The sequence below is a fragment of the Phocoena sinus genome, chromosome 13 (assembly GCF_008692025.1).
Source record: "Phocoena sinus isolate mPhoSin1 chromosome 13, mPhoSin1.pri, whole genome shotgun sequence".
Classification (NCBI taxonomy): domain Eukaryota; kingdom Metazoa; phylum Chordata; class Mammalia; order Artiodactyla; family Phocoenidae; genus Phocoena; species Phocoena sinus.
In genome coordinates this window covers 86,006,420-86,019,994 of record NC_045775.1, presented here as the reverse complement: position 1 = coordinate 86,019,994, position 13,575 = coordinate 86,006,420, and the positions used below count along the sequence as shown (strand labels likewise).

Here is a 13,575-nt window from a genome sequence, read left to right as displayed (position 1 = left end):
AAGAGCCCGCTTGTGACGGCTGCCCTCGGGAAGGCTCCCTCCTCAGTGAAAGGGTGAGTCCAAGGCCCTTGGCTCAAAAGACAACTGCACTGCATTAAATACCAGTTGCTCTCAAACTGCTTTCTAAATCTGGCCCCGAGCTTCTCCAGTTTCACGCAGGGACGCAGAAGTGCCCCAGCACACACTTAATATCACTGTGCTGTGGGTGACCCCAGGGTGACCCCGAGTGACGTGTGGGCACCTCCATCCCCACCCCGGAGCCAGCCAGCACCGCAGCAGCTTCACCACGTGGAGGTCACAGCAGTGCCCTCAAGCAAATACTCTGGTCAGCTGAGAATTACAATTTTATTGGGAAATTATCATTTCAAAAAGAAAGTCCAAGTGGAAACAATTAAACTTTGGGAAAGTCAAACAAATGCAGTTAGCAAAGAAACCCCAGGCTGTGATTGGCTCTAGATGTAAAGTCTAGAGAAAACTCAGGCTGAAGTGAGTCTCAAGTTCAGAGGCAACACCACAGAGGGAACAGAGCCACATGTTTTCGTGGGTCATTAACAAAGACTATGTCTCGGCAACTCGGCAACAACGTTTGTAGGTTGTATCAAGAAAGAGCTTTTTGGTCTGTGAAAATTAAGTGAGGTGATATCGTCATTGCTAAATTTCCGTAACCATTTAGGAAGGGAAATTTGGATAATTATCGCAGAATGGGCTGCCAGGAGGTGGCCTTGATGTTGACACAGATGAGCACCCTCAAGGGCATTGCTTTCGTGGGGTTACAGTCAGCAAGGGACCCCAAAGAACTTGGATACGAGTAAAATGAGATGCTCTCTGGATAAACTGTGAAACGGAGGCATCGTGGCTCAGAGGGGTGCCTTAGGAGGTGGAATTGGTTCCCAGCCAAGGGGACTTATTCCGCTGTAACAAAACCCAAAGGACGAAAGCACCTGAAGAAAGAATGGGTGGAGACAAATCTAGCCCAGACCTTTCCCAGACGTAGCATCGTTTTAGATCAAGATATATCAGCTCTCACCATCTAAAGGCCATGAACAAGTAGTTCCCAAACATCAGCCATCCTCTGAGGTGCTGGTTAAAAATACAGATTCCCAGGCTCTATTCCCAGAGAGTCATTGCTCTTTGGCCATCTGAGTGCTCACCAAGCCCACCTGGGGGATTCTGAGGCAGGTGGCTTGAGGGCCACACACTGAGAAATGAGATACGTAAATGGGATGGCAGGCTGGAGTCCAGGCTCCCCTGGCAACCGGCAGACAACTTGGCTTTCTGAGATGCTCGCCCAGCAGGGAAGAACAGGCAGGTCTGATGAGCCTAGTATCTCGCTCAATAGTTAGAGATTCTCATTATGAATGAATAACCTGGTTTCTGACTTCAAGTGTGGGTCTCCTCCACTTGGTGAATCCACCCCGGATATCTTGGATTATTTTCAAATGCTTTTCCCCCCAGTACTATCCACTTTGGCATAAAGTCCTCGTGATAAAACATTGTGTGCCACGATGAACAACAAGGTCCTACTATTGATACACAGCACAGGGAATGACATTCAATACCCTGGGATAAACCATAATGGAAAAGAATTTTAAAGACAATGTATATATGTGTATTACTAGGTCACTTTGCTGTACAGCAGAAATTAACACAACGGAAATCAACTGTACTTCAATAAAATAAATTAAAATTTAAAAAGAAAAAATAAAGAAAATTATGAATAACAACACTAAAAGAATTGTGTGCCAGGTGAATTAAATAATTAATTGTAAAAGGGAGAAAAATTAAAAAACAAAACGTGTGTGCGTGTTCTTCGGTTAGGCACAGTCTTGGAAAACAAAATGTGAAACCCAGGGCAATAAAAGAATACGTTAGTCGGTTTGACTACATACATATTTAAAAGTTTTACAGATAGAAGATACATGACTTAAAACAATTTAAGTGACAGAATGGGAGAAAATGTTTGCTTTTTATGTAACATTCAAGTTTAGCTAATTTAAAGTTTATCTAAAGCTTAAAGTTTAGATAATTTAATGAGTCTACAAATCAATTAAAAAAGAAAAAAAAACAGCAACTGGTCTCAAAGAAAAATTGACAAGAAGCGATATTTGCATACAGTAATTGGGACATGCTGATAAAAAATTACTCATTGTTTATAGGAAATTCAAATTTAACTGGTAACCTGTATTTTTTTTTTAAGTCTGGCAACCCTGAAAGGACGTGAACTTCCAATTCATAGCGTGAGAAACACTAATGATCCACAATCTTTGAAAAGATGCTTAGTATCATCATGCAGATTATAGCAAACATGTGTCATCCTTTTTTGCTCATTAGATGGGAAAACATTAAGAAAGCAATGCCCCTTGTTGACAATGATACAAGGAAATATGCACTTAATACACCGTGTGTGGAAATGCAAGCCCATAAAGATTTCTGGAAAACCTTGGCAGCCGTATACATAAAAACTAAAATTAAGGTTTAATATATTTGGTAAAGTGAGAAGGGTTCTGAATGGCTCTACTGCAAGTTCCTCCTGCAATCTGACCCCACGGTAAGGTCCCCCAGCCCAATTACCCTCCTTATCAAGGGACCAGGCACGGTACTCGTATATCCATGTGTACTGGGGATCACTTCCCTGACAGCCTGTGGAATTACTCAAAAGACTTTGATGGGCTTCCCTGGTGGTGCAGTGGTTAAGAATCCACCTGCCAATGCAGGGGACATGGGTTTGAGCCCTGGTCTGGGAAGATTCCACATGCCGCGGAGCAACTAAACTCGTGTGCCACAACTACTGAGCCTGCGCTCTAGAGCCCGCAGGCTACAACTACTGAGCCCGCACGCCACAACTACTGAGGCCCACGTGCCTAGAGCCCATGCTCCGCAACAAGAGAAGTCACCGGAACGAGAAGCCCATGCACCGCAACTAGAGAAAGCCCGCGTGCAGCAACAAAGACTCAATGCAGCAAAAAAAAAAAAAAAAAAAAAGACTTTGAAAAAGAATAGGTACGTATATATACATAACTGAATCATTTTGCTGTACATCTGAAACTAATACAACATTGTTAATCAACTATGTTCCAATATAAAATAAACATTTACACAAAAGAGAGCAGGGGACCTCGTCTCGTTCATCATCATTGCCACCCAAGCAGTTAGCACTGTGCCCAGAACACAATAGGTACCAAATGAAAGTTTGTTAAATAAAAACTAATAAGTCAATCACATCATCCCCTAGGAACCAGGAGGTACCCCATCCTTCTACTAGTTCCTCCCGCAGTCCCTGATAGCTCACTCGGTTCCCCGGTGCAGCACCCATGTGGCCCGGCATGGTGTGCGGTGGTCTCCTACCCCGGGCTGTGAGTATAGGTGACGAACACACTTGTCATTAGTCTCATCTGTTTAGCATCGGTGTCACTCTATAACCTTCTGGTGGGAATCCCTCCTTCATCATTTGAATGAAGAGGAGGTGATTATAGCAGCATCTCTCAAATTTTTAAGTATACCTACTTTTAACCCCAAAATTTCACTTCCAAGAATATATCCTATAAAAAGACTCACAAGTACGAAAAGAGATGCATGCAGAAACAAGAATACTTATTGCAACACTGTTTTTTAAAGTGAAAACTTGACAATCACCTGAATATTCACCCATCAAGAACTGGTTAAATAAATCTTTATGAACGTAATCTATGAAATACTCTGCAACAGTGGAAAAGACCTAGAAAGAAGTCCACGATTTGTTACATCTAAGCAGTACATGTGATTTAATGCCACCCACTTTATGTAGAATGATATATCAATACATCTGTATCTGCGTACGTATATGCACGTGTCCATGATAAAAATGGGGAGAGAAACGCTAACTGGATCCAAGGCGGAGGGAAGAGGGTCAGGCGGAGGCTTTTGTGCTTTATGCTGTATAATTCTGTACTATTTAAGTCTTTTACACTGAAAATGCATTCTAGTATTCCTTATGTGACGTGATATAAATGTAAGAATAAGAAAAGTACATCAAAATTTATATAAAATCACATAGACTAACTCCTGGTGAAGGTTTGCAGTAATGTAAGGAAACTGGGCAATGCGGCAGCCAATCAGGAATAGTTCAGCACCTCTAGCCAAAGTCATTCTGGGCCTTAATGCTCTGTGCTGATCTGGCCTGTAAACGCTTCTCAGCCTCTCTCTGGAAGGACTCCTAATCAAAGCTGCTCCGTCACATTCTCCGTGGGAGTCACGGAATTGAGACTGATATACAAGCCAATGCATTTGTGCAAATCCTCCATCATCTCTCTCCCTACCCCTACCTTTTATTTAACTTCATCATCTAAAACAGAGCTTAAAAAGGAAGCATATAAAGGGAAGGAGGGTGAGGTCCCGTGACTGAGAGAAAATAAGACACAAGTACTGCTTGTCCTAGTGCGAAAGCCCAGAAGGGCCTTAAACCCAGAAGAGCCTTAAACCCAGAAGAGCCTTTGGCCATAGTTTCTGCTTGCTCCGTGAAACACCGAATTCACTAAAGAATCATACTTCCTCTCTCCTGCTTCTCCTTTAAAGAAGCCAGTGGATGGCAAGCAGCGTAGTGAGTAAGCATGGCCACTGTGCAGATCCCAAGGGCAGTGGCCAGACCTGGGGCCACGCTGCCCTGGCCCATCTCTGTCCTGCTGAGGCCCAGGCCTGCCTGGCCTTCTCCACCCGCCAGGCCCCTTGTCTCCCTGGGGACGGTGGGGGGCCGCATCTCACCACGCTGATGCCGTCGTTGAGGAGCGCCTCCCCAAAGATCATCAGGTACAGCTGCTGATTCACCCGCGCCTCTTCGAACACGGCCAGCACGGCCACGGGGTCCACCGCCGAGATCAGGCTCCCGAACAGCAGGTTCTGAAGCAGGTTGACGTCACTCAGGCCAAAGGCCTGGACCTGGCAGACGAGGTAGAGCGAGAGGCCAATGCCGAAGGCATTGATCAGGGCCCCCAGCCCTGCCCACCACAGGATGGATCCGATGTTCTCGAAGAAGGGCCGGGTGGGCATGAAGTACCCGCCCTCCAGGACGATGGGCGGGAGGAGGTACAGGAAGTAGATGCTCGAATCCATGACCGGAGGTGATTTGTGGTCGGTGCCGAAGATGATGGCGCCCACCAGGGCCCCAACCAGGATGAGCAGGCAGCTCTCAGGCATGAGGCCCGGCAGCCGGTGGTAGAGGTGGAAGCCTGCGGAGAGCGGAGAACCACGTTTAGATGTTGGCAAATAACCCGGCTCTGGCCCCCAGGACACCAGGGGAGGGGTGTGCGAGAGGCCTTTCAAAGCCACACAGATGGCGGCATCTCCGGGCCCAGCCTCGGCACCCATCTGTAGCAGGAGCTGCAAGTGTGGCTGTGGCTTGGTGTGAGGAAGTGCTTTCCATGCTCAGTGAATGTTCCAGCATCTTCTCAGCCAGCCGTGCCCTCCTGTTTTCCCCATCCTGAGGGATCTGAGCGGTGGAACTCTTCTGCTCTCATGCAAAACCCACCTTTGAAGCTCCTGCAAGAGTCTATCACAGTGACGTAAACCCCAGCTTCTTCCAAACTTACCTCACCTCACTTCCTTCTCCACCACAAACAAATGAATACAAATGAAAAGTCTTTATTTTGTTTCCTTTATTTAACCAATGACACTGCCACCCAGTCGGCCACTTGAGAGGAAATCAAGTCGCATTCCTATGGGGACCCCGTCACCTTTGCCCCTTCGTGCAATTGGCAACCTGTTTCATCAGTTACGTCTCCCACTAGCGGCCCCGGAAGTCCGTCTCCTTCTGTCCACTCCTGCAGCCACTGTCTTCACTGAGGACCGCCCCACTTCTCATCCTACTTACTGCGGTGTCTTCCTGATTTCCTCCCTCTCCCTCCCCCTCCCGGTCTATTCCACATCCTGCTACCAGATGACTATTCTACACCACGTTATCTGATTGTTCAATTCCCCACCTAAGACTCCACACAAAGCGTCTCATGGAATTTAAACAGAGTATTTGTTAAGCATCCCTGTGACGAGAACAACCCACTGTAAGTCCTGGGAGGGGGAGGGACCAAACATGTTTTCTACAATTCCAGCTACTGATGAAATTTTAGAAACGTTCTTAACGAATAAGAAGATAAAGCCAATATAATGTACAAGTATACAGAGAAGTGTATATTGAATATACCAACAAATATGACAAGAGATCCAGGTACAGCAGGCCACCTGGGGCTCTCCCCGAGTCCGTATCCCACACACCCTGCACTGTCTTCATGCATCCTACCTTATAGCCAAGCTCACGCCTTTTCATCCTGGAGGCCTCCTTTCTTGTCTTTACGTATTATTATCGTTGCCTGCGTTGTCCTTCTCTCCACCCTATTTTGGTCCTCTGCTCAGTCCTTGAGGCTAAGCTTCTCCCAATCTCTTCCCAAGGAAATAATATGTCCTCCTTTGAATTATTGTAACATTTTATCTGTACCTGTTCAACAACGATCCCTTTCTACCATTTTTGGTCCATGACTTTTCTCCCCTACTAATCTCTAAACTCCTCCAACTCAGGCAGGATGGCACACATCTTTATATCTCCCCAAAGCGCTTAGCAAGATGTCTTGTCCATAACAGCATGTCTAATTGCTAAAAGAATCTTTCTTAAGTGTATAAATGAATGAATGAACAGGTCAGCTGTTCATCAGAGAAGCTCTTGCATGGGAAGGAGAAGTTGAACCGGTTTTGGAGAATGAGTGGGACTTACATAGCTGGACAACAGAGGGAAGGCATTTTAGGAGGGGAGAACTCCAGGAGAAAGAGGGGAGAGACAGGGATGGCCCAGCCAGATATTTTTGACGTTCACTGAGGAGATTCATCTGGCCAGAGCAAATTTTAATTGGGAAGAGTACTGATTTTTAAAAACAAATTTTATTGGAGTATAGTTGCTTTACAATGTTGTGCTAGTTTCTGCTGTACAGCAAAGTGAATCAGTTATACGTATACATATATCCCCTCTTTTTTGGATTTCCTTCCCATGTAGGTCACCACAGAGCATTGAGTAGAGCTCCCTGCGCTATACAGTAGGTTCTCATTAGTTATCTATTTTATACATAATAACAATAGTGTATATATATCAATCCCAATCTCCCAATTCCTCCCAACCCCCCTTCCCCCTTGGTATCCGTACATTTTTTCTCTATGTCTGTGTCTCTATTTCTGTTTTGTAAATAAGATCATCTATACCATTTTTTTCAGATTCCACATATATGCATTAATATATGATATTTGTTTTTCTCTTTCTGACGTACTTCACTCTGTATGACAGACTCTAGGTCCATCCACGTCTCTACAAATGACTCGATTTCGTTCCTTTTTATGGCTGAGTAGTATTCCATTGCATATATGTACCACATCTTCTTTATCCATTCCTCTGTTGATGGACATTTAGGTTGTTTCCATGACCCGGCTATTGGAAGTGTACTGATTTTGACCAAGCAATGGAGGGCCTGAAATTCAAGGCTAAGGATGTAGGCTCCCTCCCATAGGTGTTGGGGCCATGGAATGTCTCCTTAGGAAGTTTTAGGTTCAGCCATCCAAAAACACGTGGGTTTCCCTCACCACAGCTTTGAACTGCTCCACCCACCATCAGCAGGCAGGTTAATACAATGGGGCATCAAGAGACGTTATTCCAAACCACAGAGCCCACTGGCTTCAACACCAGCTTAAGGCCTCCTTCTAAGGTCCTGCTCTGTCCATTTCCTAATAACAGCTTCCTTCTTCTCCTCTCTCCTCCTTCTTCTTCAGTTAGTGCTCATTTTAACCACACTTAACTTTTGAAATATGTAAAGTAGGCGGAAGAGCCCATAGTGTAATTTTCTCAGGCCCTGTGTCTCCCCAGTCTGGCCCTGCTTCCAGGGATCTAGTTTCCTGAAATGGATCCAATGTCACCTGCCTGAAGCCAGGTTCCATCTACACAGTGATAGCAGGAAGAGGGTTTAACCTGTAAGCAGGGCCCTTTAAGGGAAATGCTATGTGAATTTCGCATTTCAAAATTCTGCTCCCCTTCCATAATGGACAATAGAGTCAGTCACTTTGAGGTTTTAGTTCCCTGGCCTGAAACTTAAAAGGCCGCGAATAACAAAGTCCAGCCTGAAAGTCAAAGATGGCCCTATCGGAGCACCTATTAGGCAGTTCTAGATTCACCCATCTTCCCCCTTGAGGCTGGGGACCACAATCATTCCTACACCTTGCTGGGTGCTCAAGAAATGTGTCTTGATAAAATGACGGAATAAAAGAATAAGAGCGATTATTAATTATATTTTGATTCAAGATTTATAATATAGAATCTAAAAAAGCGATATGGTTTCCTTAAGTGTTCAAGTTTTGTGTCTTTATTATTATTTTTTTGCCCCAGGTGAACAAGCTACCATATATAAAGCTACAAGACCAGTACTTGCATCACAGTATATATTCAGTAAATTTGACCTTCTTTTCATGTACAATATAAAAATAATCTGAATTCTTAAAGGCCAGTAAATATGAAATTGTGCTTGAATAACCACGATCCAACTGATAACCTACTTCAGTTATTTTCTTTTTCTAAAGTACGTTGAGTTGCATCCACATGAAAATCAAGAACGTTTAAACAGTGATTCTATGAACAATAGCGTCCTTACAGGACTCTGAACTTGTGGATGTAGTCTGGGCACACACAACACCTCTAAAGGACAATCTGTGTCTTATGCTAATATAAAACATATACTTTGCGCCTTGAGATGTTCACTGATATAGAATAGAAGCCTCTTTTCCATTAGAAAATTCTTATCTGTACCAAAAAGAGATCTCAGAAATAATTTCACAGATGAACGAACTGAGATGAAGAAAGACAGAGCTAGTCAGTGGAATCAGCTAGTTTCCTGATTCCAGACCAACTTCACCCATTACTGTGAAAAGGAAGGGAGTGGGTGGAGTCAGAATCTCTGGCATTTTGACAAAAGAAAACTCAAGATCACATAAGACCAACTTGAACGTTCTCAGTATTCACACGGTTGCATGACAGGTGTTAGACCCCTAGCTCTGAACTGAGAATACCATCTCTTCGGAAACCCATTTTTACTTGAGCCCTTCTCAGAAATAATGTGCAACCCTCTGTGTCCTTTAGTCATTTGATAAACTGCACAAGAGTTCTTCAAACTAAGAATTTCATTCTATCTTCACATCTTATGAGCTCAAAATGGACAGCAGTTATGACGGGCACCTAATGAATATGCCAGCGCCCCCCAACATCCATGGGCAGGGAGTTAGATGAAAAGACAGAGCCCAGTATCCTGATGCCAAGGAGTTAACCGCCCGATTTCATGGCTCACCCCATATTTCACAGCTGTTCCAGAGGAAACATATAAACAAGCACTAACATGATTCATAGGGTCTATTTCAATGAGGCAATCTTATCTACTCAAATAACAAAGTTCATAACTAAAGCAAAGGAGACATTATGCTTGACAATTAAGATATTCGTATTAGTTTCCCACTCTGAAATAAGCTGTTTCTAAGGAGACAAGGGGGTGAACTTGGAAATTAAATGGTCACAGAGTGGAAACCATCACTTTGGTTTGGGCACAAAGAACCCTGGTTAGAATTTCATCTATTAACTTGAATCTACTTTATGTCACAGAGGAAACCAGGGGTGCTTCACTGGTTCCATTCGACTCAGGTGTAAACAAAGATTTTACTGACAGATACCAGCTCTATCCCACCATATCCCATCACTGAGTGATACGAGTTGCTTCTGGTTGCCTTGTTTCTTGCTTTCTGTCAATTTTCAAGGAGCACATGCCACTTTTAAAGAATAAACAATGCGCGTCGTTGATGAAGCCCATGGTTCCTTGGCCGAGAATGAAAGAAGCACATTTTACAGAAGAATAATTCTATGGTTCCTGAAATTTCCAGCGGGCGTCATTCCAAGCTCGACATACTTTACTCTGTATTTCTTAAAGCATAGAACTCGAGATTTTTTGATGCCAAATAATGTCACATGGTTGTTACCCTGAAAGGAGAGGAAATCAAAAGAACCGAGAGCGCAAAAGTAGGTTCTTAAATTTCAAAACACAACCTGAAGTATTAAACGGCTTGACAAAAATCAGTTATGACTTTCCCTTGACTCAGGAATAGAATTTTTTATGTAACAGCAGCAAGAGTTAAAATCCACTTAATTCACCATCTACAAGGCATTTTCACACACCTTATCTCACGTGGAAAACAACTCCCAAAACCAGGTAGATGTTTGGGGCCTTACCTATTTTTGCAAGGGATGCTAGGAGTATCCAGAGGGTGACCTCGTAAGGAATTTGCACATAGTCGTAATCCAGTGCGAAAACAGATACCGTCTCAGCTGGCTCAGAGCTGGCAGCAGCAAACCGAACATCAGGCTCATGCTGGGGAGAGGAATTTGTGGGTTCATTCAGATCAGAAGATGCTCCACCACACTTGAGGGCCACCAGGAAGAGCAACCAATTCCAAGGACCGAAAGGCACAAGCGTCTGAAAACCCATGCTGTGGGCTCCTCTTACTGTGTGTGCCTTTGTGTGCTGCACTTCTGGAGTGAGGAGGGTTTCCAGAGAGCGGCAGCATCTACCTGGGTCACAGGTGAAACACGCACAGTCCGTGGGTCATTCCGGGAGGAGTCCGAGCACGTCACTGAGTTCTGAGTATAGATATTTTCAAAATCACCTTTAAAGTATTTGTGTTCAGGCAACTCAGTCTCTGGCCCAAACGCATCTAGTCATTCAATAGACTTGAGAAAGCCCAGGGAACTACCTGTGCGACCTTCATCCGATCGTGATTTGAAGAGCAATCTATGAAGCAAAAATACTTCTTCATTCAAAGCTGCTTCCTCACCTCACTGCACACTGGTTTCGCTTCGTGAGTGAAAATTAAAAAGGGCACCACGGTGCTCATTCCAGATGTCACTGGAGCCCTTCTAACCAGGAAGAGAATTCCTCCCTCTTTTCCAGATCCTAGAAAAGGAGCTACCTGTTCTGCACCCCGTCCTTCTCTCCTCCCCCTGCTACCTCACTTGTTTTGAATGGCCGAGGCTGCAGGTAGCTCTTGAACTACACTTAATTATTTGCTCAGATATGACTTTTGTAATGAAATGCTTTCCCTGAGTTCTCTGGCGGGGGTTACACTGCTGACACCTAGTGGGCGGCCACAATACTACACCTTGACCGGTTCAAGGATGAATGACCGCGTTATTCTCATCCAAACCAGGGCACTTCTGAAAGTACAGGAGACCTATTAATAATCATACCAGACCACAGCTGGACACCAGAACAGTGCTGGAAAACTGTGTCATGTGGTCACTGTAAAAGAGGAAGGAGGAGGCGGCACCATAGAATATGTCTGGACAGTAATTCAAAACACGAAGCTCTAGCGCTCCATAAACTTTACACAGTATTTAAAAAAAGAACAAGCAGAGGAACAAGCTCCATGAAATACCTCTAAAAACCAGTTTTGAAAAATTCTGTGGCACATCCAAACTTTTCATTTTAAAGAATCGTGTTATTACGGCCTATTTGTTCAAAAGAAGAAGTATAACAGACTGTTTGTGGAAGAATTTTGAGATGGATGCCATGAATCTATTCCTATTTCCTCTACATCTGGCCAGATGACTGTAGCCAAGTCACTTACCTTTCAAAGCGTCCTTGTCTAAAAAGAGGGAACGGAATAATGCTATCTATCTCATCGAGTGGCTAGGATCATTAAATGAGATAAAGCAAGTAAAGTATCTGGCATATGATGCTTAATAAATGTTAGTTTCTATTATTAATCACATCTGTTATTCTATCTGAGGATAAGAATTCTGTCGCAATGCTCAACAGAGAAGGAGAATTATTATTCATAATCCATAGACCATCTCAACACCTATTCCATATCAAACTGCAGGGTGATTTGCAGCTTTTTTCTTCATTCATATTAGTGCGTGTAGATGGTTCCCACTTCAGCCCCACACTCAGCGAAGATCACTGGAAAATTGAGGTGGAAAATGTTGAGGAAAGCTAGCTTCTAGACGTAACTTCTTAGTAAGGCAATAGAATTAAAAGCTCACATTTGGATTTTTTTTCTTCTCTTTCCTTCACAGTTTGCCTCTAAAATTGACCAGATCCAGTCACTAAAGCGAGACTATCAGGTGATGATGACTAAAACGAGACCACAGATGATGACTATACTGGGTCAATTTTTTTTTTACAGAAAATGTTACATGAATAACCTTGTAATGGACAACTTCTTTATAATAGATATTTTATCTTTTTATTTGAATTTTATTTTATGTTTCTTCTAAAAACAAATGAGAGAGAGAGAGCGTTTCCCATGGTGCTCTGTGGAAAAACCAAAACTAAGCACCAGGAAGCGTCTGTCCTCAGGCATTCATTATCTGACTGACTTTGAGAAAGTCACTTTACCTGTTTAAGCCTCAATTTTGTCATCTCTACAATGAAGATGCTATACCAGGTATCCTTTTCCTGCTCTAAGTTTCTGAATCTTTGTGAATACACAACAACATGTTTTAATCAATTGATAGCTGATGGTGTCAGATAAGTGATGCCACTATAGGGAGGGTAATAGAAGAAAAACTAGAATTCTGTGGCATCCGGCTATCTTCTTCCAGGATGAGGTTTTCTCGTCAACCTGATCAACTCTTGGTATCACTTCCACCTATGCAGTAGTACTTTCACACAGCTGCCTGAATGTTCTTTCTAAAGTGCCTTCTTAATCCGGGTTCCCTACAAAACAGTGTACGACAAAGATTACGTGAATTCTGTAAACCAAAGACAGCAAGAGTAAGAGAAAAAGAGAAGCAAGGGAAAAGCACTTTCAGAATAACAGCATGAGAGCCCTGGACGCTCTCCCTAGTGGGAAAACCATCACTGGTGAGAACTGTTAAAAATTAAAAAAAAACAAAAAACAAAAACAACCATTCAGTCTCTGGAAATGGTACTGAGAGCATACAGCAATTGAAGACAATCTTCTAAATATTGGTAAAACCTGCAAGAGTCTGTGTCCTGGACTGTTTCCTTCTCCTACTTCCCAGCTCAGTGTGAGGAAAACTCTACTCTAGGTGGGCACAGCCAAGAGCGCGGGGCTCCCTTGTAACCCCAGCTCCCTGTCCAGGGCTACTGTTTCTACCCAGAAAACCAGGCTGTCAGTATTTGTCATCAACCCCCTTTCCCCGCCTCAAGAAATGTGTTGCACAAGCTCTACTGCAGGCAAGTACGGCTGAGAGATCTCCTCTTCTAGAAGCCCCTACTCACAGGCTTGCAATTCTACCCCAGGCATGGCAGGCCAAGAATAAAGGGCCCCAAACCCTCTCGCCCCGTCTTCCTCATAGGGCTGAGTTTCTGTGCAAAGGGAGACAAGCCGAGAAGAGTCGGAGCTACTGCCCCTGTTCGGCACCCGATTCATAAAGCAGGGGTGTCTCTCTAAGGGAAGCAGGTCGCTCTTCCTGTATCCCTTTTCAGAGCAGTGGAATGGAGGTTCTGTTAAAGTGGGAGGCAGCCCATAGAACAGAGAACTCCGTAAGTACCACTAAGGGAACTTGCTTTATTT

General features: G+C 43.9%; 1 protein-coding gene across 1 annotated transcript in view; it reads right to left on the bottom strand.

The window, feature by feature from the left end:
- SLC9A4 (solute carrier family 9 member A4) overlaps positions 1-10,520 on the bottom strand; it is a 57,622-nt gene extending 47,102 nt beyond the window's left edge. The window contains exons 1-2 of the mRNA XM_032652277.1: positions 10,265-10,520; positions 4,738-5,201 (exon numbers count right to left, since the gene is read on the bottom strand). Coding sequence (XP_032508168.1) covers positions 4,738-5,201; positions 10,265-10,520 — 720 coding nt within the window. The remainder of the gene's footprint in view (positions 1-4,737; positions 5,202-10,264) is intronic.
- Between the last annotated feature and the right edge of the window lie 3,055 nt (positions 10,521-13,575).